Below are 26000 nucleotides of genomic sequence, written 5' to 3'. Positions count from 1 at the left end.
ATACCGCATAGATATTTTCCTTTCAAGCAATATTTATGCACTGGCATTATATATGGGGCATTACACGCCAATTCGACCTGGGTTTAACCTTTGACCTCTTAGATTTGGCGCGCGATTTTTTCTATGATTGTTCTCACTTTGAAAGGTACTCGGTTTTTTTTTCGACTCAACGTGAATTTTCTACAATTTTTAGAAACGATTTTATCGACCAAACAGAAGTAAAATTTTGAAAAAATTCTGAGAAATCCTGTGTCAGATATCAAAATTTTCCTTCTTACTATTTTCAAGCTTTTTCCGAAAACAAAAAAACGTTACAAAAATTAGAAGCGGAAATCATTTTACTATGGATGGTAATTGAAAGATTTTTGTATGTCACATTGGATATTTGAAAATTTGTTCAGATTTTTCGCAAGATTTTTTTCTTTATTTCGCCAATAAAAAAAATTTCAAATGGTAAAAAGGTTCCGAAAAATCTGACAAAAATTTCAAAAATCCCATGTGACATACATATAAAAATGTTTCGGCAGACATCCATAGTAAAATGACTTTCGTTTCTAATTTGTTCTACGTCTTTTTTCGGAAAAAGCTTGAAAACAGTAAGAAGGGAAAATCGGCCCATTCCGGGTCCAAGCTTGAAAATTTTTATATTTGACGCAAGATTTTTCCAAATTTTTTCAAATTTTTTCAAATTTTTAATTCTGGTCGTTCGAGGAGAACATTTCTAAAAATTGTAGTACCTTTCAAAGTGAGAACAACAATAGAAAAAATCGCGCGCCAAATCTGAGAGGTCAAGGGTAAAACCCAGGTCGAATTGGCATGGAATGTCCCATATGTATTTAAACTAATTATATTTAAAAATTATCGTACATTTTCTTTTTTTCATTGTTTTTTTCTACTCGTCGATCGAGTATTTTCTCCATATCAACATTCGCTCTACCCCCTCAGGTTTATGGCGCGTTTTCTTAGCCCCTGGCCTTTTTTTTATCAACGCATTAATAAGCTCTCGTTTAAGATAAGTCTTGTTTAAAAATCCTTCAATTTATTTCCTGTCATTATTTTCCAATCCACTCGTACACTCGATGTATCTCGAGCTCCTCATTAACGTTATCATCAATTTATAATGTCAATTATCATCCGAATGCTTGGAAAAAAATTTTCTGTCATCTTTACTCATGCTTTTTATCAGCGAAAATGTATCTTGTGATTTGAGCGTTCGCGAATAGAATGCAACGCTTCAAAGACTTGTAAATAAATATCTAACGATGATAATCGCGGTTTCGACAAGGTGTCAGGCTAATTGCGAAGGAGAAAGGCGATCTCGTTCTAATGTAGAGGCTATTGTAAGGCTTGGCTTGTTAAAGCTTGAACGGCAATGCAGGCCGAGGCCGTATTTTCGTTATACGTAAGTAACGTGCAATAACGATTCTAGATCTCCTCCACTTCCTACGAACTCCCCGCTGGATCCAGAATCGTACCGATTCCATCCATTCGCGTCTCTATTAAACGATCAGCCAACAAACGAAAGCCAACGGCGATACAAACAATCTCCCAGTCCATGTTCGCAATTCGGTGAAGCTTGTCGCGTACTGCCGCAAATTCCTAAATTCATCCTCGGAGCAAGATCGAGTTATTCGATCAACCTGCGAAAAGTGGAAATCGTACATCAGCGGTCGATGCGCGAATCAAAAGTCTGCGGTAATTGGTACAATTGTAATTGTAAGAATTGCGATAAATTTTCCGAGTATAATATCCGATTGACTATCGAAAGTTGTTAAACTAATTACTACACGCGTGCTAAGATCGAAAGCGAAACGAATGGATAAGCTGAAATATATTCTCGAATAATTAGCAATTGCGACAAGAGTAGCACTCGCTTGACGGTTATTGTTACAAGAGATTGTTGGAAAAATATCTTCTTCCCATTTCTCGTGACATCGTTCAACGTGATGGGCGGTATCCACTCAAAGGACTCAAAGGACTCCAAGAATCTCTACAATAATTGTGGAACTTGTCGGCATTCGGAGATAACCACGTGAGTAAAAGTTGTGTAGTAAAACAATAATTATCACTGGCTATGACGGACGTTCAATTTGTTATAAGGTGCCCGAAATTTCCAATTATCAGCCTCTATACTCTACATATTTGCGATTAGTAAGATCAACGATAAAACTTTGTACTCTTAGTTTCTCGATTACCGAGACTGTAAATTTAAAAAAGAAAAATGATAAAAACTAATGACTTGTACAATTTCGGATACCAGATAATACCTTGAATATTTCTAACGTAACGAGTCCGTTTTTTTCCGCGAGGTAAATTATTTTACCGGAGTTAATAAAGATGGTCTAGCATTCTTTTTTTTTTTCTTATTTTTTCTAACAACTTCGGGTCCACCTACGAAGACTAATAAAATTAAGACAGATTTTAACATGAACTATTAGCTAACAATTGCAAAGAAATTCGCAGGGGGAATGAAATATCGCGTATATAATAATAAATGTTTACACATGACGCGTCGCGTATCAACATTTTTATTTATTTTTTTCCCCTTTCGACACATTCGGGTCAGCGCTCACTGATTTCCTGTACGCGATACTCGGGAGAAAGCGATGTACGTAATTATAGATCCACGAATTATAGATCCGCATCAGGAGGGAGTGATTTTCAAGTTCATAATTGACTTTAATTAATTACTTTGCATACCAAATACTAGATAATTAAATAACAAGCTGACATGCGATGTAATCGTCGAACGTTTCAATCCACGACGATACTTTCAGATAATTTAGAATCTCATGCATTGTCGTGGTCGAGTGGTTGCGATGTGAAAAAAAAAAAAAAAAAAAAAAAACCAACAGAGGATTGTTTTCGCTCGTTGTGAAATAACGTTCAATTTACAGTCTGTATATTTACATTCAGTTTTCTTTGGCCTTCGTATAGAATAATAACGTGCGATAAGCTGAGGTCATGACAAATAATATTATTTTCTCTATGTTTATAACTGAGATTTCTTATACTTTCTTTCAAACATCTATGTAACGCGCATATTTTATATTTGAATTATGTACAAAGAAATAACCGCAAGACATTGTTTTTCACAGCTCAAGATTATGGTAATCTTCCTGTCTCGCTAATGAACTAATTCATTTCTTCATAGAGATAATTTTTATGCGGCAATAATTACATTCAACGGTTACAATTGGTTATATTTTTACTCACTGTTATTGCCGATCCTTCGATGATTGTACGATCGATACATTGATATTATTGTGTAAATTATATCTTTTCAGATTAGTCCCATTACGCTGTTAAGTAACAGGAGTACACAGATGATAATTCATCATCTCTCCGATCATTCATTTTCGGGTGTAATTGACAAGTCAATGATTCCATATAAAAAAAAAAAAAAAAAAAAAAAAAAAAGAAACTTGCCGTATTTTTGTAAAAATTTTGAAATTATAATATACATACTATACAAACGATATCTCTGAAAATTCGAAAAATCGTTTTCCTACATTCTGTCAACAGAACAATGTATTACGTATTATTTCCCAAGGCAAATATCTGTCTTCCAAGTGTATTCTGCATACTTAACGGATATTTCTAAATCGGCTTTGTATGAAAACTTGAAAGGTGAAAAAAAAAAAATATCCAGCATAGTTCTTACGTTATCCATACATTGATATATGCCATCTGTAAATCGGTTATACCCTTGAAATAATCAGTTTTTATTATTGTTGATGTAATACACGTTACTATAACATATATATATATATATATAGGATATTACATTCGTCGATAATATACCGCAAGTGACGGAACAAGAACGATCGTTGATTTCCCCAAAGTCGGAATTTACCTATTATCAAATAATGCAAATTAACGAAAATTCACACCTGCAGAATCTCGCGCTCCACGGGAATTATCACCGCGTAAAAACAATTAACTCGCATGGCTGTTGTACGGGAAAAAAATTAAAGGCGTAGATTTTATGCGAGAAATTTGAGGAAATGTGGTGTAAATTTGCGTGTGAAAATTTAGAAGCGATTTTCGACCAATCGAAGCCGTTAGCTGCACCATTTCCTTCCGTCGTCGTTTCGTTACACATTCGGTGGAAATCATTAGTCAGCATTTTTTCAACAAGTTACGAAATCTCACGGCTCTTTACATCCATTCGCGTGAACACGAACCCGTCTCCCGTTTTTCAACCGGTATTTTTTGCACGCGCAATTTCCTGTCCTAATTCTGTATACGTACAACGCAACGAGTAAAAATATACTTTCCGTTCAGCCGACCTCGTTTTAGAGTGAAACCGTACCATACTTCAAATTAAGAAAGAATTTGGTTGTACTTGTCAAATATTCCCTGTGCTATAATCTGTTACTCGTACTTCGCACAGTGAAACCATTCATTGTTTCACTTAACAACAATCGACAAACTAACAACGTATACTTTTCTTCCATCGTTGATTTTTTTATTCTGTGAATTTTTTTTTTTTTTTGTGTCTCCGTATCGCAAAAATAATCCCATAATTGAACTGCTGGTAAAAAAATGTCGGCTGTTTCGACGAATCTCTTTTTCTAAAAAATCCTAACGACAGCTTTTACTTTCTTTCAGGCCCATTTACAGCAAGAAGCTATTAATGCTTATAGTATCAATACGCGGTATTGCAAATCACACGCGTAACATGTGAGATCGGTTCGCGTTCTCCTGTTGCCCGATTACGATTGGTTTGACAATCGTGCGATTTTTCAGCCACGTGAAAGTGGCATCGATGAAACGCGTGATTTTGATTTAAAGCGATTCGTCGCCGCGGAGATTTGCGATTAATTAAAATTAGTCTTATAGTTTTACGCTATAAAACTTTTCGCTATCAACCAAGAAGATTTTGTGACACGTGGCTGATTTTGTGTTAAATTTCTCCTCGCAGTATCTCAAATTATAAAATAAATTTATGCTTGAATACACCGAAATCTTGCAATTAGCATAGTAAAACATTTAGCATTACGTTGCCACTAAATTGGTTGTTGGAGAAAATAAAAAAAAAAAAAAAAAAAATTAATAAAAATGAGGCATATATAAAGCAGCACTATAAAATGAAAATCGTAATAATGCATAGATGAGACTTTGTAATAGGAAAAAGAAGCTTGAACTTTGATATCTGTAAGACCGAAAAACGAGTGCAAAAACTTCTATGATGCAATAATTTGGCTAAGATTCGCTTGGCGTATGCGTGTGGTGTCGTAACCTGCGGAGATTAGAAATGATTGCTCAAAAAATATTACATACGTCTCTATAATATAATATACATATAACTTACGATATAAATATCACTCGTTCGTATACTTTAATACCATGTGCGTATCGAAAAATCGGGTCGTCCTAGCTTTGGTTGTTTCGAATTTATCAACTACAAATTAAACACGTGTCTAAATTGATAGGAATGATACCTGGCTAATCGAGTTCATTGAAAACGAAAAGAAATCCAGTCAAACCAACATCCAACATCCAACATCCTCCTTTGCATATCGTAGCTTAATTATACAACCTAATCGTAAGTCATTTCCAAAATACTGATTAATGAGTGTAAAAATTAATGAATAACAGACCACGCTGAAGGAATTTTTCTAAAATTCAAGCAACCGCTACAGGAGGATCGATAGCTCGAATCTAAAACACCGATTAGCCTTGGTTTTTCGCAATGTTTGGAATGAAAATTCTCTTCTCATAAAGTAGATTTGTTCGACCCTTTTCTCCAGGATTACACAAAACGATAACTAGATCTTCGAATGACCACCAACCACAAAAATACGTAAGAATTTTATCGTTACTCGGTTTTAACTTTTGTATTCCTTGTTCTTTTCTTCTCGCAAAGTTACGTCGAAATAGCAGCTCAACGAAGCTATTGTAGGATTTTTTTGATATTAGCCAAAACTTTTCGAAACAAAATTCAAACGGGTTGGACATAGTTTTTTTTTTTTGTTTTTATTTGTGTAAAAACTGTGTCTTTTCAGAATCTAATTTAGGGCCCTTTTTCCACTAATCGGAGCCGCAGAAATTCGAAAAAAAAAAAAATTAACATTTCTTCGGATCATTTTATTTCGCATAATTAATTATATCAGTTTAGTTTACGAGACAATTGATTTTAGCTTCTTTAGAAAATCAAAAATTCTTTCACAACAAAGTGCATCATCCCCGCAGTGTTTTCTTTCGTGCGAAAAGCTCTTACAATTAGCTTCAGAATCCTTAATTTAGAGTTTAGTCCGACCGATTGGGTTCCGGGGAGATCAAATATCAGTAGTAAAATGATAGAGAATCAAAGGTTCGAGTGAAAAATATTTGTCTCAACGTCTATCTTCGATTCATCGACTATTCGTGGACTATCACAGTGACAGATATGAAGAACTTTCACTTATTGTTAAACCATCGTCGCTAATTTCGGTTGTTTATAAATTATACTTACGCTGAAATCAATATAATAACTTGACTGTACCAAGCGATCGTTGCGATTGTTTATCAACTTCGGAATCACGCTCTAGCATTAATGTTTATGCCCATTGAATAAAAAATAATGCATCAATTTGAAATTCGACTACATAGATCGTTAAAATGATTTTCGTCTTGCGGTAAAAAGTGTCCACTCATCAAACCGATTAAATCAGACGTGTAAAGGTATTCAGCCGGGGCTTTACCTTCGTTAAAACATTATTTATAGTACAAGAAAAAAAAATAAATAAAAAAAAAAGAGAGAGAGAGAGAGAGAGAAACTTTAAAACTGAAAGTCATCAGTTCTTGCTGACCCGATAACGAAACCATATCAGGAATCATAACGCAAATGCAAATCGTAGTCCAAGCGAGTCTTTTCGAGTCGTGATCAGCTGTGAGCCGAGCAATGACGCAATCAACTACGAACACAACTGCAGAAAGTGATGGTATACATGATATATACATGTGTGTAATGTACTATGAGTCCATACGTAAGAGTATTTTAAGTAGACATGCGCATAACACGGGAAATCTCAGTCGCGGTAGAAATATCAGCTGCAGGGTCAAGAAGCTTGCGGTTGCCGAATAAAGTGGATCTGTTAATTAATCACTGTAAATCCGAAGGGGACGCGATCGTTGGATTTAGGGAAGACATACATGCATAGACAGGCGGTGAATAAGACAGGCGTAACAGCTGATTGGGACAATTGAATCAACTGCTTCGTACGCGTAATATGTCAAGAAAAGTTTTGTCGCGGATAAATAATTCGTGTAAAATATTCTCGCGTCGTTTAAACTATAATATATGCGAGTCTAAGGTAATGGAAGAATCGACTTGCGATAGAAGTGAACGCGGACAAGATGGGTGAGGCAATTTTTACAATTACTTACGTCCGGCTCTAATGATTGACCAAAATATTAGATGTTCTCGCGGCGTCATCCGGACAACCTTATAACTCGATGATAAGAATTTACAATACTGTGATAATTGATTTCATCCACTCACATCGTATCCCTGCAGCCGAGAAAATTTAAATTATTTGCGAGTCTTGGAGGGTTTTCATATTCAATTAGTTTTACGACAAATTAAACGGCAAAAACGTTCGTCGGATTTTCGTTCGCTCGTAAAATACGTAAAAATAAACACTCCTGTGCTTAATCCTTAACTAATTTACTTTCTTCTGGGCTAGAGGATTTTTAGAAACGTGTAATATCTGTTGTGTTTATGTATACGTATGTATTGCCAATAGGCAGTTTCGCGCGTCACGTTTTTGCAAAGATAAGATATTGTGCAGGCATGAAGTTAAAAAATTGATTCCCGATCAACAAGTCTAATAAATAATTGAAATTGTTCGAATCATTCTTCAGCGTACAATTTCTTGATTATAATTTTATATCTCGGTAACAATATATTCTCTAAAAGGAAAAGAAAATAAATTCAGGGTCAATGTACAAAAGTAGCAACAGAATTCAAATACGAATCTAATCGCCACGGATCTTTGAGAACATTTTTTCGAATTACTTTTTTCTCTAATCAGCTGTTTACACGAGTCTCGCATTTTCTCGCTCAACAGATTGATGATAGAATGTATTCAAAAAAAAAGACAGTACAAATACTCAAAAGTTTAAACGAACGTACGTCGAAAAAGAAACCTCACGAATTTTTTCAAACATTAAATTTCACCCTCCGACTTATACGTCGGTATAAAAATTCTACGCCGAACGATAAATTCGTCATGAAATCGTAGTTCGACCATTGCAAGTAACAAACCTATTTTACCGCGGTGGAAAAATACGGTTCGGTCTGAAGTTTGTCGGGTTCATTACAGTCACCAGTGACTAACAGCTGATCAACACCAAGTGCTCTGCGCGTTGATAAAGTATCAAAGTGGGGGGGAGGAGGAGTACATTCGATAGCAACGATATATTGTTTTGCCGGATGTTGGCGCTATATTTAAAAATCTCGTCGGCGAGCCAAATGGTAGACAGCTTCCCCTGTTGACAATGTAACTGATAAGAAAATAAGAAAAAAATAAGAAAACGGAAATAAATCAAGAAATCGCGGTGAAAAACATATTTTTACAACCAACAACGTAGGGAGGGATACGATATAGTTGTCGGCTCGGCGCCGACGCCGCGACGCCGAGGAAAAGCTCCGGACGGTTTGCGCCTGCGCCTTGGAGGGGCGATCAGGGTGACGTGATATGCCTACGTCTTCTACAAAGCCCGTCCGTCAGTTGCAGGTTTCGAGCCAACAGCGTAGCTGACAGTTCCTGTCGAGCAACCAGATTCCACGATTCTACGATGTCGAATCTTGAACGTGATCAACTTGGGCAACGGGGCCCAGGAGACGACGTCTGCGCCGGGTTGACCCGCGGCCTGGACCACGTTAAGAACCCCCAGCTGAACAAGGTTTGGACTAATTTCACCCTAATTTGCTCCTCGATCGAACAACGCCTTGACACTTCGCAGCGACGAAGAACCGTCGTCTATATTTACACATGATCGCGGATACGTTTTGTTGCACCTATGCATGCCTGTGTATAATGCACCCGCGCTTAGGGGCCGACACTTCGCATGATCTATGGTAAAATAGTTGGCAATTTATAGCTTCCTAGATTCAGAGGTCGGAAGAAAATGATTTACGATTTTCCACCATGGCATACCCTGAAAATTTTTCTTAGGACGAAAGAAAGGTTCTGGCAAAAGACTGGCGTTCTACGTTATGCGCGAGATCGCGATCGGTTGATATTTCACTTTTATACATTTTTTTTTAGAATTTATAAAGTAATCGTGAATGATAATTTTCCTCCTTGCTTTTGTCAATCATAATATCAATTTACTTCACGAAGAAGACTCAAGCTTGTATAATATCAAGTCTCCAGTTGACGTTCGATAAAGTGGTCTGACGGCTTTTTCATTACTAATTCAATCTCATAAAATAGTCATAATTTATTATAAACTTTTAATTTCGGACAATAAGATTCTCGGTTTGTATATCCTTGTTTTATAGATCGAGATCTTTGGATTGAATGTAAATGTCAGGAAAGAAATAATAACTGAAGTGCTATAACGCGTTTCGTTACAAATTCAAAATAGCGTTTAAAAAAAGTGAAAAATCAAACGAGCGCGATCTTTCACGTAACGTAGAACTTTTTAGAGTGTGTCACGATGTATAATGGCAAATTATTTTTTACGGAAACACCCTGACACATACTATAGTCAAATATTGTGACGTGTAGCGTCACGTATACAGTACGAGGGGTTTTACCTGATCTGACAATTAATGGTATTTTCCACGCGTCTTGTGACCAGTTTCATGCCAAACCACAAAAAAGCGACGCTGACCAGTTTGCTCGAAGACAGTGTGTGTCATCGGCCTATTGATTTCCCCGACACTTTTAATTCTTATGCAATGAAAAGTGGCATGATTAAAGTATGTCTGATTAAAGCTCGAATGAGTAGAAAAAATACGTTACTTGAAGCGGCTGCAGTAGGTATAATGAACAAAAATGACTTGAGAAAATGTGCCACGCGTTTTTCCTGACGTTTTCTTCACGTGTTCCCGCTTACCAATCCCATAACACTTTTCATCGTCGGCTGTTTCCCAGATTTCCCCGGAATTTCAACATTTTTCATAAATCATAGCTGTCGGTGATTAGAGAATTGGAAAATTCATTTGGAAAAATGGAGATGCAAACAGCGAGAGAGAGAAATGGTAGAAGAGAAAACGAGAAAATAAAAGGGAACATCGGACAGGCTCATGCTGTACACTTCCTACACGAACATTCAGAATCGCAAAGCCGAATTCGCTATATAAAATTTCACCAAGTCTCGAAAGTGTTTCGAAATGAAGTCATCAAATTTCTATGTCCATGCTGGTATAAGATGCAAGAGGTAACAGCTGACCGCATGGATAGAACGTGTGTGGATATATTCAAACGTACGTGTACGACGCGTAATGGTAAAAGTGGCTAATAACCGGTGTCATTATTTAACTTCAAGGAACTCGGGTGTAAAAGAAATGTCAAACGACACTCGCGTGTATTCTTGTGCACGTAGGTATCTTACGTTGGTATATGTATACATAGCTACGTAATTATGCAATGTTATTCTCTATACGCTGACTGAGCAGAAAATTTGTGATGTAGCAGAAAATCCGCATGTCGTACGTACTTCAGTGCGGATAAATTTATTACTACGTTAGCAATAATAATCGTTACCAATTTATGGGACATATTTATGAAATAGTAAGATAAATGAATTGCCGACCAAGCTTATTACAGAACTCTCTGTATTGCACTTAAAATTCTTATTATTCTTCAACGTTGACGCATTATATTTCGGATTCGTTAGAAATTTGAAATAAATATTAATATTTCGTACGAAAACTTCGTCTGCATTATTGTTATGTAATTGTAAAGTGTTCTTTGTTTTAAAAACTCGTGTAAATTAGGTAACTTTTCCCTGGCTCATTTTTCAATCTTCTTGAATGCGCCGCAAGAAATATACGTTTTTTTTTTTTTTTAATTGGAAAAACATAATTCGAGGTTGTATAGCATTGAAATATTGTCCTGATTTCTCGTAGAAAACCCGAACGATTAAACCTAAAGGAAAAAAAAACAGAATCTCAAGGAATATCACTTGTGCCAATAATATTAATCACGAAACAACATCCCTACTATTTATCAAAAAATGAATCTAAGGAAATTCGAATAACCCAAGCTAAGATATAAGTAATTTGAAAAAAAGGTTTTTCAAATACAACGTACAAAATGACAAAAACTCGGTCATTCTTTGATGAAAATCTGTCGTACCCAACATACACAAATATATTTTTATCTACTGCGTAGATAACTTGTTTTTGTCAAACTATGTCTGTAGATCTCTATATTGAAAAAAATCAGCCCAAAAACTTTAATATAATTGAATAAAAATATCATAGTTTATTCTGGATCTTCCCATGGATAAAACCTTTTCTCAAATACATAGTTTATAACTTACCGTCAATTTGTGCCATTCGAATTTGCTCAAATTCATTTTTATACGCAATCAATCATGCTGTTTCATTCGCCTTTTCCGTCATTGGCAGCAAATAAAATAACCGAAGATTTTTTAAACAGTGAAAGTTAAATTTTCTACCGAGCCTTTCACAGTAGCCGTGAAAAATCGTGCAAATTGTTCAATTCTTAAGACTCCGTCTACGCACAATTAATCCGTTCACTTTCAAATGAAAAGATTGACTCAAAACGCCTTTATTTGAGTAAAGAAACATTTATTGGACGATTTTGAGATGTTTCGGACATGTTTCAGAAATTGAGTTTTTTTTTTTTTTTTTTCTCCATAATTTGCGTTTTCCTCGCAACGCGAGAACAATTCTACAAAATAAATAGCGACAGTCGATTTGTCAGAAAATTGTACCACCGCTTCGTATACTCGACAATTATTTAACATGCAGTATATCTATGGATAATCGTAAAAAATGAAAATCAAGATCGTACGCTATACGGTGTATAGAAAAAAAAAAAAAAAAAAAACCAATAACGCTGCACGCGCTCTGCGAATGGTTGACAAAAAGGTAAGGCATCGGGTCGTGTAAGGGTGGCCGTTGGCCTTACGCAACGAAGATGTGCAGGAAAAGGGGTTATTATCGATCGAACATGCGGGCCTCGGTTTATAATCAGAAGCGAAAACTCACCCCGGCAACGGTCTCCAGGGCTGCAGGTTGTTAGTATGACAAGTTTGACGAGCCCTCTGCACCCTGGCCGAGCGACCTCCTCGTCGTCAGATATCATGGCCGACGTGACGGAAAGAACCTGGTGGACGCTGGTACCTCGGCAAGAGGAGCACGTCCCGCGAATCCCGGAAACCCTCCTGGCCATCGACGGAAGGGTATCCTAGTCGTAGATCCCGTTGTCCTTGCTAGCACCGCTAGATTCCGTCTCACCGAAATCGAACCGAAGTTACTTACACTTGGATTTCACGTTGTAGTTGAGAATTTTTTACACTGTATTTTCACTGTAATTGTATTAACAGCGTACCAAAGTACCATCGAAAAATCACTGAAATAAAAACTTTCTACTCCACGACTGGAATATCATTGAAATCGAAAGATTTCTCACTCCACTGATATTACACTGAATTCTAAATTCACGCTTGTAACTGAAATCACACTTGAAATCTACTAAAATTAATTAGTGCGGGAATATTATAGGTATTGCAAATAAAAAAAAAAGAAAAAAAAAAAAAAAAACTTTCGAGTCTAGTTTCGGTAAAACTGCATTGAAAAAATTTCACAACCACACCGAAGAATTAAGTGGACTTTTAGTCATTACCCGGAATATTAATCTAATATCACTGATTTTAGTAAAAAGTAGTAGAAACTTGTAGAATGCTTAACTAGTTTCACTTTCACCCTATCCGGGAAACATAGATCTGGGTAATGGCACGTATTGAAAATGGGTTTTGTAACTGAATTGTTTAATAACTGTACAATTTAAATTCCGCTCTTGTTAGTGTAGGCGTAGCTAATTTTTGTTGCATCTTCTCCAGCCACCTTTAATTCACGTAACTGATTATTGTACGTTATAGGGTAATCTCAATCACGGGAATCTCTCATTCACTTTCGAATTGAATAGATACACGAATGGAAAGCATTATTCGACGCAAGTGATATGAAAACAAACGGTTAGACTCCGTACAGTTATCGTTGTACACGTAGAAGCATAAATTTAACGAGTGTCAATAGTTTCTGTTTATGTGTAGTCGAATATTGAATTCGTTTACGTTCGGAACTCGGTATTACGTTCTCCTTGTTTACACCCGGCTCGGCGTCAAATTTATCTCACGTTATCCGAAACCGTCCGTCCAGCCGACTACCCGATTCTATATCCATCTCTGAAGCTGCTTCCGTAACGAGAAAGTTTGCCGCCTAGTGGCAGTTTATAGTACTAGTATACTGATGTTCACGATGAATATATTCTCTGATCGTTTCGAAGCGTGCGGTGTTTCTTCTACCTCGTAATAGTGTTTTGCCATACTAGTGCGCGAAGGTGGCTATATCCGCACAAGCGTGAAGGCGCAGCACAAGCCCGGAGACGAGTTGAAGGCGAGTCGAAGACGAACCGTAGACGAGTTCACGCATGATAGGCATTGCCAACATTCGCGCGTGTATCGAACTCTATTGTTTGCTACACCTGTAATGGAAAGTCCGACATACACGATTATATTTACACGAAACCACGGCACGATGTCTGTTCAGTGACGATGTCGAGCACGGCAAAGAGTGACAAACTATTCCGTCGGTGGCGCTAGTCCAGCTGTTTGCGAAATGCGCAACTGTGGATAAAAGCGCGACCGTCTGTTTCGCACACCGCTAGCAATGTGCGAAGGTTTTTTTATCACACCGCTAGCGATGCGCGAAAGTTTTTCCCGCACATGTGTATAAAAGACTACTTTCGGTGCTTGTAAATGATGCATAAAAATGGACTTTTCATGCAGGTGTTGCAAAAACGAATTAGTGCAACTGGTTCAACGAGTTAATCCAAATAACTTCCGGTCACATCAACAAAGTATGGCATTCGATCGATATAAATATTTTGTTTGCTAGATTCATGGACTTGTTTTATTTGAAGTAGCTAATTGTTTCTATCAACGAACACGCGACTTGGAGGTACAATACATAAACTTCAAATGTAATGGTGTTTAGTGAGTAAGAATTTCTTCTCTGCATGCACGATGTAAGGAGACTGTAGTGTGTAGATGTTTATGTTTATGTTTGTAGATGTAATGATATTTAGTTGACTAAATTTCGGAAACACATCAAGTGGTTCACTTGAAACGATACGTCACTCGATCGCGACAAGAAAGGCCGTTATTGAATCAAGCAACTCGCCAGACTGAATCATTTTTACAAACTAACTAAATTGAAATTGAGATAACCAGATCTGTGCCTTGATAATTCAATGAGTGGAAATTACATATTTTCCTTTCTTCCTGTAATTAAGGCATTTGGTCGAATTGTCTTATCTTTCATTGCTTAAAATATGTAATCTTCGAATTCGGTAAGCCGCAGAATGAGTTGTACCTACATTGATAATAAATATTGAGGTACTTAAATTTGCATAAACTTGAATAGGTCAATGAATTTTCAAAACCTTTGATAGATAATAGTATGACTTGTAACAGCGTCTCTATCTTTGATCTGATCGAAATCATACGTCTACTTCGTGCCACCGAAATAAGAAAAAAAAAAAAAAAATATTGAAACGACGTCTGCATTTCAAAGTGGAAGATCATGACGATGATAGTAATAATACGGCATATGTTGCCAATTGATAAAATCTCTGTGTTACGATCATATATCAAACGCGTGGTATCAGTGCATAACGAGTTATTAACAGACGCGATAACCGCAACAGATCGTATCTGAAACAATATTGACTCTAATCTAATGCACCCGTCGCATCGTATGAATGATTGATACTAGATTTGATCTAGAATCGATATCGGGTTAAAACGCTAATTTTCCATCATGAACTTTGACAAACAGGAAAAATATAGATTCAATAGTTCAATATTCTACTTTTGGAAGAATTCAAACTTTCTATAATATAAAGAAAAAAAACCTCTATTACAGGCTTTCTGTAACTAGTTTTATTTTGATGATATTTTCGTAAGAGCCATGAAAATTAATCCGCTGTTGTAAATTTTTAAACAGATACGTACGTAATGTGATTTTAACTTCCAGGGTTTTCAATAACTTTTCAGAAATTAACTTTCCATCGCATCGACAGAGGATATTTCTGATAAACGTTCAAATGAGCGTAATTTTTGTGGATATTTCTAAGTTTACCAACTGAAAGTGGAGTAATTTCGAACAATGATTTTCACTCAATATACCTATCATTTTCTCCATTCCGAATAATTGAATTGGTCGAATTTCCTGTTCATCAAAGTTAACCAACAGCCAATTCTAGTCCCGTTAACTAACTTACGCTTGAAGAATAAAAATTAAATTCACAAGGAAAAAAGATGCAATTGTTAATTATACTAATTTGTTCGTGTTCTTTGATTAATCAGTGACGTACATACGCGATCATCGCTTCAAATTCGGTAAATCCTAAGAAAAGAAATACTGGAAAGCTTTGGCACTGCGTATCTCTTAATTCTGGTAAAAATAACTTCAATGTTAATACCTCGGGTATTTTCCAGCGTGAAATCCACGACTGTTTAAACAATTCCGATGGGTGTTCAGCCACCGATATTATCACGCAGGTGTAATTGGCCACATTCGTGTATTCCTACATCCGCACGCCAAAAGAACCAACGTTCAAGGATCGATTGGACTCTTGATTTTTGAACCGCGCATACGTGCACTTTATTATGTATATGTATACCTTAATATTTGTCTAATTTGTTTGAAACTTTAATTACCTTTCGTTTGGCTTCTGCATTATCATTTCCGTGCTTGTCAAGATACCGTAACATCAAGAATGCAACGTTTTTTTGTTTTTTCTTAATCCACTACCTACTTTTACCGAAATGAAAACTCGGCACCGTTTTATAAATTTTGCGCATACATTTTTTAATAATTATACACGATACGACGTTTCATTTAAACATATGTGTTACGACAGAAAACGCCAAATTGCTACGTAAAAGTATTAAATTAAATAAAACCGAGTTTGAAGTTCAAAGGAAATGCCGAAGCAAGACCGGTAATATCGCTGGTTGTTTTTTTTTTTTTTTTTTAAGCTATTAACGTCGGTACAATAATAAGGATAATGATATACGTTCATAAATACGCCTACGATAATATTAGTTACATACTCCGCTTTGCTATGGCGGAAGGTGGGTGCTGTCCGATTTACGTTTGGCACTTATATCATAACGTGATTCAGCACAGGTAGAAATAACGAAGTGCTGCTGAGGCACCTCAACTAATTAATACAGTTCTCACATATACATAATTATTATTGTCTGGTATTGTTGTTTCGAGCGTTAAATAACACCGTTGACAGAATATTTCCAGACCGCAATTGAAGCTTTTACATGCAAAACGTCGATCCCGCGAACTGTGCAGGTGCGTGTAATATCAAATTGCACAAAAAATAAATATGAGGAATAATGGACAAGAACTTGGTCAAGGATGTTAGTAGCACGTACAATCGGAATTGACTGCAATTTTTAAATATCATTTTTTTTCAATACTTTAACCAGGGGCAATTTTCTACTTCTCGCTTACGATAATCTGCACTTGGAATATTCCTTACTAGCTGCCGATTAACATCAGAAGAATAAACTTCACACTTTTGGAACGCTCTTATTGTTGAACGTATCTAAACTACAACGCGCTAACAATAGAGCGTATATTCTACGACGGGTATCAGAGTTTTAAAAAATCGACGAGTCGAATCCAATTCCGGTCGATTTATCAAGTGTTAATTATATTTGCTCGACAGATATTTGATGTAAATCAATTGGGCAAAAATCCGTCAACAATTACGAGATTCAAATTGCTCTTAAGATGTTTGAAGCGATGAATAGGAGAACGTGCCGCGTTTAAAGTGGGAATCTATTACGGATGAGGTCGTGAACTTATACATAGTCAGAATATACGGTTGCGATTTACCTTAATGAGAATACGAGCTCGGGATTTTGATTTTTATTTCTTTTAATTTTTACTGATTTATCGAATTCATGCGTTGACCTATGTGACCCCATATTAGCAGCCGTCATCTTTTTTTCTCACAAGCCAAAGAAGCAACAAAAAAATGAGTCAGATTCAGAAAACGTTGACGAAAATGACGTTGCACTGCACTGAGAAGGAGAAAAAAAAAAAAAAACGATGAATCGTTAAGATAACTTTCCTTTTTTATGACCTTATTTTTTCCATTATGCATCCGGCCATGTTAAACTCGTTTCTTTGCGAATTATGATATCACCTGCATGTCATTGAGCGTGAGACAAATGCTAATTGTCCAAGCGTTCAGTATGCGCCAATATAATCGAGGATTGTGGGGCCTTGCTCTAGATCGATGTCTCGTACATCGGTATAGATCAATGTAGATCATGGCGTATCAACGAACTCCAGTCTCGCCTGTATGATGCATGGCATTATTATATTTGATTGTAAAAGTTACATAAATTTTTTGCACTTAAATAACACGTGTATAGGAATTATTTCTGAGGTGATCGAAGCCCAGCTGCACTCTTCGGTAAGCAAGTAAACAGCAAAGATCCAAACATTTTTTTGCTATAACTATTGCATCTCTGCAATTAATCACTAATGTTTAGATATTCTTCCATTTAATTGAAGTTGAACTGTACAAGTATCAGAGGAACGAAATATTGTTGAAAATCGGTTATTTTCCGAACTGCTGGCGGAGGTGTACAAATCTAATTCTACAGTTGGCTAGGAAATAGTTTTTCAAATACGAAACCAAGTCGTAATTGCTAAATAGCTTCCGGCGAATCGCGATGTCTGCAGCAGAGCTTATTTAAGCGGGACGATAAATCTGCGAACACGTATGTTACATGTTACTACGTCAGAGCGTGAAAGCCAGCTCTATACCCTTTCACTCTCAGCTTCGGAGGTCTCGATGTTGTCTCGCTTGACATAGAAATATGATACATGAACCTCAGTTACGTCCGCGTGGAATTGACTTGCGTCATGCTTCGTGATCGGTGGCTTTGCCAAGGTCATTCATTATCTTCCCTAGTTGAAAAATCCGATTCTTAATCTCGGACAAAGCATTGTTGCATCAGACACTGGTTACACAAAATTCGATAAAAGAGTAGGCAAGTAATAATGACTATACCATGCAGGTATATATACGTAAGGATTTTAAAAAATCAATAATATTTAAGACAATAGTATAGTTTTTTTATCTCTTAAAAGTTGTTTACCTCCCGAATGCTAGATAATACGATATTTTTTCACAACACTCCAGAGTTCAATTACGCAACGAATTACCCATAATATAAAACTCGATTAGATATGGGAACTCGGTTAAGAAATTAAAGTCCAAATACTTCTCAATTAATATTCAACTGTTGCACTATCTATATCGTCACACGATAGGTACTTAGTAATTGAAAAATGCCACAAGACACGATGTCTGTAAAGGTATCCCCCTGCATCATGTTTGCCTTGTCTACGATGCATATTGACCTCTTACGAACCTTCGATCCTTCGTATAACTTGTTACAACAATATTTTAAGACGTGACTATTGCACCACAAGGGTCGACGACCTTTTCTGATAGAAGACACAATAGAAATTAAACGACCGAAGGTTCTCGCGCGAACGTTTGATGATACAAGATGTGCTAGGTTTGACTGACAGTGAGTCACATTTTTAGCAATTAAAATTTTTTTTTTTTTGTTTTTTTCCGGAAACTCATAGCGTTGAATGTCAGGGACATGAAATCGCAGCCACGCGGTCGAGAATTAATAATTCAAAATCGGTTGAACGCGGCTACGCAAAGCATTACATACCTATGTAGGTATAAGTACTGCTTGCACTAAGCTATTCACATACTGATTCGGAATTTCATTTGGTTTCTGTACGTCACCGGTACAATAGTTCAGACACAATGGAATCACATACGTGTCCGTTCTCCGATCAAAGTCCATTAGGTATTTTATATAACTTTATCAAATTACTCAGGCCCCGTGTTAAATAGAAAATTTTAACACCATTTTCAGGGAATGGCTTTCACCATCGAGGAGAGGCAAACTCTTGGCATTCACGGATTGCTACCTGCCGCCGTAAAGACTCAGGACGAGCAGCTGGAACTGTGCCGTTTGAATTTGGACCGATACACCGATGATTTGTCGAAGTACATCTACCTCACTGGATTGCTGGTAAATATTCTAGGAACGTCGTAATCATTGTACCGATTGAAATCCTTCCAATCGCGTAGTACTAGATTCAAGTGATAAAAAATAATGGTAAACACTACTAAGACTTTACGCAACAGGCCAAAAAACAACGTTCTTTGACAAACTCTGTATCCCGGTTGAGTTGAAGACTTTTCTCAACGTCGATGCATGATTTGAGTGACGACGGTCTCTATTTTTTTTTTACATTCCTTAGGACCGTAACGAAAGACTTTTCTTCCGCCTCCTGGGGGAAAATGTCGAGAAGATGATGCCCCTCGTCTACACTCCAACGGTCGGTCTTGCCTGCCAGAAATTTGGATTGATTTATCGCAGACCCCGAGGATTGTTCATCAGCATCCACGACAAGGGTCACGTTTACGACGTTATCAAGAACTGGCCCGAGCACGATGTTCGAGCGATCGTTGTAACCGATGGCGAACGTATCCTCGGCCTTGGTGATCTTGGGGCCAACGGCATGGGAATCCCGATTGGAAAATTATCCCTTTACACTGCTCTGGCTGGCATAAAACCTCATCAATGTCTGCCCATCACCCTGGATGTCGGTACTAACACTCAGGTGCGCTGTTTTAGGTTTATTCTCAATCTTCGGCACTGGAACAAAGTTATGCAAATGGATTATATGATCGTATAAATTTGTTTAACAAATTTCTAATGCATATTTCCATTCAACTTGCAGTCACTCCTGGATGACCCGTTGTACATTGGCCACAGGCACAGGCGTGTCACAGGTCAAGAATACGACGAATTCATCGAAGAGTTTATGCAGGCGGTGGTGAAACGCTACGGTCAAAATACTCTGATACAATTCGAAGATTTTGGCAACTCGAACGCGTTCAAACTGTTGAACAAGTACCGGGACAGCTACTGTACCTTCAACGATGATATTCAGGGCACAGCATCTGTGGCAGTTGCTGGTCTTCTTGCTTCCTTGAGAGTAACAGGGACCAAACTTTCCGAGAACACAATTGTCTTTCAAGGCGCTGGAGAGGCAAGGAATTGCATTATTTTGTATCGAATTTCTCTACAGGTTCAAACCTGCTCATAGTTGGAATTGAATATTGAAAACATTTTCGTTCATTGGCTCACAATCAGAAGAAATGGATCCATTCATCGTTTAATCACTATTTTCATACACGGATGTAGTGGATGTAACTGCGATTTTAGGAATAATGTTTTTCCGATATAATTCTAGTATGAACAACAGGTCATTAGCATTTTCAAGGTAGAATATTTGCATTACATAATTCAAACTACTCTGAGGAACGTGATGATCAAGTTCAACTATTACATCAACTAAAATTCCACGAATCAAATTGTTTCCAAGACATTTATTCGTAAATACAAGGTGCTGAGAAATATTGTTCTTAAAGATGACGATTTAAAAGAATCACTGCAGTCTTGTGCTGGCAGCTAAAATTCAAAACGCCCTAGTCGACGAAAATTATACTTTGGAATCGAAATAAAGATCTCATAGTGCTTATACAAATACTTCTAGAAGTATCTTTGATAAAAGTCAAAGCCTGCATTGTACCCGGGACTATAGACTTGGAAAAAAAATTCATCGCTCAAAATCGAACGTCATAATAAATAGAGTTGAGCAGTTAAAATGTATTGGTACGAATGGTACATCATTGTGTTTGGACTCGTTTCCAGCTTCTAGAATGATGGAAAATCGTTAAATTTTTGAGTAACCTACACGTATGCCTCATTAAAAAATTTTTCCCATGCTTCTCTCACAGGCCGCTCTTGGTATCGCTGGACTTTGCGTCATGGCAATGCAAAAAGAAGGTGTTAGCGTTGAAGACGCAAAAGACAAGATCTGGATGGTCGACTCGAAGGGTTTAATTGTGCAAAATCGTCCTGAGGGTGGTCTCACGGAGCACAAGCTGCACTATGCTAGAAGGCACGCTCCGATCAGGAACCTCGTCGATGTGGTAAAGACTGCGAAACCTACAGTTCTCATTGGTGCTGCAGCCATCGGAGGTGCATTCACAACTGAAATACTGGAGGAGATGGGAAAAAACCATGACAAACCCGTCATCTTCGCTCTCAGCAACCCCACGAGTAAAGCTGAGTGCACTGCGGAACAAGCTTACATCGCTACCAAGGTAAATGACTAGATATCTTGAATATTGCTGCAGTTAAGCTGACTCCAAAGCCCTCAAAGATGGCTGATTGTCGATACCAGATAACTGAAACAAAAAAGTCATTGAATTATGTATTGTTAAGCAATGTCGTACCTAAGTGTGAATATGATTTGGTATAAAAACATTCGACATGTAGTACGGTATAATACCTTTTTTTTTTCTAACAGGGCAAATGCATCTTTGCCAGCGGGTCACCCTTCCCTCCAGTGACTTACGAGAGTAAGACTTTCCACCCTGGCCAAGGCAACAACAGCTACATTTTCCCAGGAATAGCTCTTGGAGTTGTGTGCGCCGGGATGCGCGTCATTCCTGAGGAAACATTCCTGATCGCTGCCGACGCCCTCGCTGCAATTGTCACAGATGCAGATCTTGCCAGCGGTGGGTTGTACCCACCCCTGAATGATATTCGAGAGTGTTCGCTCAAGGTAGCAGTGAAAGTAATGGAATACGCCTACAAGTCCAGTAAGTATTTATATTGATCGACTCTGGACAAGGATGAGCAATGCTCCTTTGTTTGTTTACAATAAGAATGATCATAATTAATTGAGCGGCAATATTGTGGTAAAAAAACATGAAAATAAATACAGAAATTTCGATTTGAAAATATTCAGCTTACGAAAACGGAGAGCTCTTCTATTTACACACTTTCATACTTTTGTTTTACAGAACTTGCGACGGTTCATCCTGAGCCAAAATCTTACGAGGACTTCATCAAAGCACAGCTATACGATACGAAGTACAAACCGTCAATACCCCCGACATATCCTTGGCCAGCACAGTAGTGGGCAAAAAATAATGTGCCTAATAAATATCGCGCAACGAAAAAAATACTGATTTTAATGGAACAACAATTTTTAATGATCACGCCCATTTTTATAGGTGTATATAATGTTCACGCGTATACTGTTAAAATGTAATTAAGGCGATTGTAACTGGTATATTTTATTTATAAAGGAAATTAAATTAGTTTTCTGTAAGATGAAATTATGGATAAATCAGAGAACGTTAATTATAATATCTTATAATAATAAGCTCCCAATGTTATGTGGAGAAAAGAATTCATCGACTCTTGTAAATTAGACTGTGTTTTTAATCAATATATTTTCTTTCTCAACTTTCTTATGTTACACAACCGCTTTTCTTTTGTAGTTGTACAGATAAAATAAAATAAAGTAACGATTACTGTTTAAAAACTAGTTTTATAATTCATTTATGGCCATCATCATTTTTAAAACGACGAATATTGGGGATGACCGTGAAGAAAATTAAAGAAAAACAAAGATACGTTCATTTTCTAATCAACCACGATTAATAAATGAAATTGGAAGTGAGCCTCGTCGGTTAAAACTATAAACTTTATTAAAGTATCTTTGATTCTATGAATCAGATAGAAATTATAATTTAGAGTGAAAATATATTTCAGTAAACTTAAATTCCAACGTAGCAAAACGAAGCTAACGGTATTTTTTTTCTTATTATTATCATGTTCAAATTGCATGATTTAAATCGGGCACAATTTTATATGATGTTATATTATTTACATTTACACAAGAAATTAGAGTATATAAACAAAGACAATGTGTGCACCATGTACATACAAGTTTGTTTTATGTTTGTTTTCACTTTTTTTTTTTTACAATATCGTCTACGCATTATTGGAACTAAAACGCAGAATTCATTCAGTCGTTTATTGATCAAAGAAAAAAAAAAAAAAAAATACAAATAATGAATAATATGCAAGTCAATCTTAGACAATTTAATAAGCAAATTCCTGCTAACTTCTTCAACTTCCATGCAATTTACTTCGTGAGAATCAGGTTATCGATGAAGAGATAGAAGAAAAAAAAAAAAATACAAAAAGCGAAAAGAGAACCTGTTTCGCAAAATTTTTTCAAGTGATTATAAATGTTTACATATTCTCAATGTATTAATCGAAAGTCCATTCATTTGTTTGGTGCTTCTCAACTTGAATGGAGCTTGAATGATTGAAAAATTGATTGAACGCACCAGACAAAAAAATTTGTCAGCAGAAGTTTGTGAAATGACAAAGAATCATTTACATGTATACGTAATCGTGATAGCGAACTCAGTTCTTTTCATAAATTAAAAAAAGAAACTTAATGACGGGGGAAAAAAATGATCGCTTAGCTATCATTTCACTAATTTTTTGTTACTCTATTTGCCTTAAGCACGTATATAATATATACCTATATGCATGTGTGTATATATATATATATATATATAATTATATATTATATATATATACATATATATCCATATATATTCATGTAATATATATGTACACATAACCTTACCACAATGTAAATTGTATTTTCGTTTTGTTAAACGAAACGGCAGGTACTATCACAACCTGCCATCTCTGTCGGTCGTTACGCTACAACCGCTACAACGTCTCCTGGTAAAAATCCCTAATCGGTAGAATTTCAAGGAAACAGAAATTTCATTCAATTTGATACAACTTTTATTCCGTTCTTTTAAGCTAATTTCATTTGGTTCTCCCCTTCTTTTCACTTGTACATTATATTCGGATCCTCGCATCACGATCATTTTATACGTAGCCCTACTCTCAGAATCTTACAGATTTTATTATTACCTTAATCGTCGTGATGAATCGCTATCGTCATTAATTCAACAATAAAGTATCGCCAATTCATTATGTTTGCTTGAAACGTTTGCTGGCTTTAATAGAACACCACATTACCGTTATTATTATTATCATTAATAAAATTAAAAATATTTAAAATTTACAGAAGATGATTCACGAGTTGTTTTAAAATAACATTTACATTAATTTCGGGACACTGTTACTTTCGACTAAACGTAAACACCAGATCTTACGTGCCAGCACCAAGACCCTTATCATCGCTGTTCTATTTCCTTTTTTTCGTTTTTTTTTTCTTTTTTTTTCATGCTTCCCCAAGTGATCGTAAGGTAAACATTATCAACGAAAACAACAGCGACGAAGAAAGGACGAAGAGAAGAGAAATAATTTTCTACACAATGCTCTGATTATCAATAACATTTCGACATTGATCACACTTCCCGATAAAGTTATAACGGATGTTCCATCGTTAGAAAAATCACAATGAAAATAAATTTGGATCCATACCCGAAAAAATTTCTCAAGCTATTAATCAGTAATATATTATCTTCGGGATTGTAGATCATCATTGGCGGGAAAAAGTGTCCATTTAGCTTCGGTGATTGGTCCCATCACTACCTTCATCGCGACAACGAGTGAGATCGCTCGTGTGTTGGAACGGAGTTATCACCGGTAGCTCTGACGTCCGGGAGCCGTTGAGATGCAGGTAACGCGTCGAAAAATGGATGACTCAGAGCATCCTTCAGTGTTATACGCTGCGTAGGTTCGTACTCGAGCATTTTTTCGATCAAATTGAACAGCAGTACGTGATCTTTGTCTTCCGAGAGTAAATAACGCTGTAACGATATAAAACGATGTGAAACCTGGTTAATTATCTTATATACTAGCAACAAAATGATAGATCTCAAGCCGTGTAACATAAAGAAGCGGCTGTAAAGAAAAGGTAACGAATGGGGAGAATTTGTATTCGTAACTCACGTGCAAGGGTTTGCAGTTATCCCTGACATATCTGCCTCCTGAACTCTTTTCATCCCAGTCCAATTTACCGTGATAAAAATATTTAGTTTTAGTTTTACGGGCCATACGATGTGGAATTGTTCCGAGTATCCTCTCCATCATTGCGAGGTGTTCCCTATTGTCATGCGTTTGGAACAAGGTGATGCCGAGGTATAACTCGAACAATATACAGCCGATTGACCAGACGTCACAAGGCTGTGCCCATCCTAATTCTGTGGAAATAAAAAAATGAACGAAATAGTAGTAACATGTCCTGCGGTTAATTTGAATATTCATTTTTTTCAAATAAGCTCGGTTCACGTTTTCATGATATTTTATGTATAAAATCAATCTTGAACGATGCAAAATATGGTTGAAGAACTTACCTAAAATCACTTCGGGAGCTCTGTAATGCCTTGTGCTAACGATTGTGCTATGATGTTCGTGGTCAAAAGTGGCGCTTCCAAAATCGATTAGTCTAATATCTGTCCTTTTGACCCGCCTCACATCTATCCTCTTGAATAAAAAAAACTTTTATTGAAATGTATATACGTTAGGTGAACATATGTTGTTACATAGAAATGAAATTCATATTGACGTGCAACTTTAGTTATTTTATTACATTACGAATGTAGAAAGGGTAATGTATGTCAACGAAATATTAACCAATTAGTTTGTACATAAATTTTCAATACTAGCAGAAACTTATATTTTAATTTTTAATATTTTATGATCTGAAAATATAACATTTCTGTACATGAAATTAGAGTTCAATGTCTCTCATTTATTCCAGCACTGAGACAGCTTCTAATTGTAGCAAAATCAAACACATATGAAAAAAG

At 36.5% G+C, this 26000-nt stretch overlaps 2 protein-coding genes across 13 annotated transcripts in view; one reads left to right on the top strand and one right to left on the bottom strand.

Annotated features, from left to right (window-relative positions):
- Nucleotides 1-1562: 1562 nt before the first annotated feature.
- LOC124300855 (NADP-dependent malic enzyme) lies at nucleotides 1563-22657 on the top strand. Of its 4 annotated transcripts, none has more exons than XM_046755310.1 (8): nucleotides 1563-2032; nucleotides 8727-8895; nucleotides 19195-19353; nucleotides 19586-19948; nucleotides 20069-20380; nucleotides 21132-21500; nucleotides 21707-22001; nucleotides 22206-22657. In XM_046755310.1, the coding sequence occupies exons 1-8, from the start codon at nucleotides 1947-1949 to the stop codon at nucleotides 22319-22321; spliced, it is 1869 nt and encodes a 622-aa protein (XP_046611266.1). In that variant the 5' UTR covers nucleotides 1563-1946; the 3' UTR covers nucleotides 22322-22657. The 4 variants fall into 4 exon arrangements, with proteins under 4 accessions (XP_046611266.1, XP_046611260.1, XP_046611241.1 ...); XM_046755304.1 differs by having other exon boundaries at nucleotides 8721-8895; XM_046755285.1 differs by lacking the exon at nucleotides 1563-2032 and adding an exon at nucleotides 7054-7348 and having other exon boundaries at nucleotides 8721-8895.
- The window catches only part of LOC124300810 (serine/threonine-protein kinase Doa), a 50607-nt gene continuing 47012 nt past the window's right edge, over nucleotides 22406-26000 (bottom strand). For all 9 annotated transcript variants that reach the window (XM_046755217.1, XM_046755234.1, XM_046755251.1 and 6 more), the window contains 3 exons: nucleotides 25545-25674; nucleotides 25141-25391; nucleotides 22406-24998 (listed from right to left, as the gene is read on the bottom strand). In XM_046755217.1, the coding sequence (XP_046611173.1) occupies nucleotides 24783-24998; nucleotides 25141-25391; nucleotides 25545-25674 (597 nt within the window). In that variant the 3' untranslated portion in view covers nucleotides 22406-24782. The remainder of the gene's footprint in view (nucleotides 24999-25140; nucleotides 25392-25544; nucleotides 25675-26000) is intronic.

Source organism: Neodiprion virginianus, chromosome 1, assembly GCF_021901495.1.
Source record: "Neodiprion virginianus isolate iyNeoVirg1 chromosome 1, iyNeoVirg1.1, whole genome shotgun sequence".
NCBI lineage: Eukaryota > Metazoa > Arthropoda > Insecta > Hymenoptera > Diprionidae > Neodiprion > Neodiprion virginianus.
The sequence above is the reverse complement of the archived record's forward strand: the minus strand, read 5'-3'. Positions and strand labels throughout refer to the sequence as shown.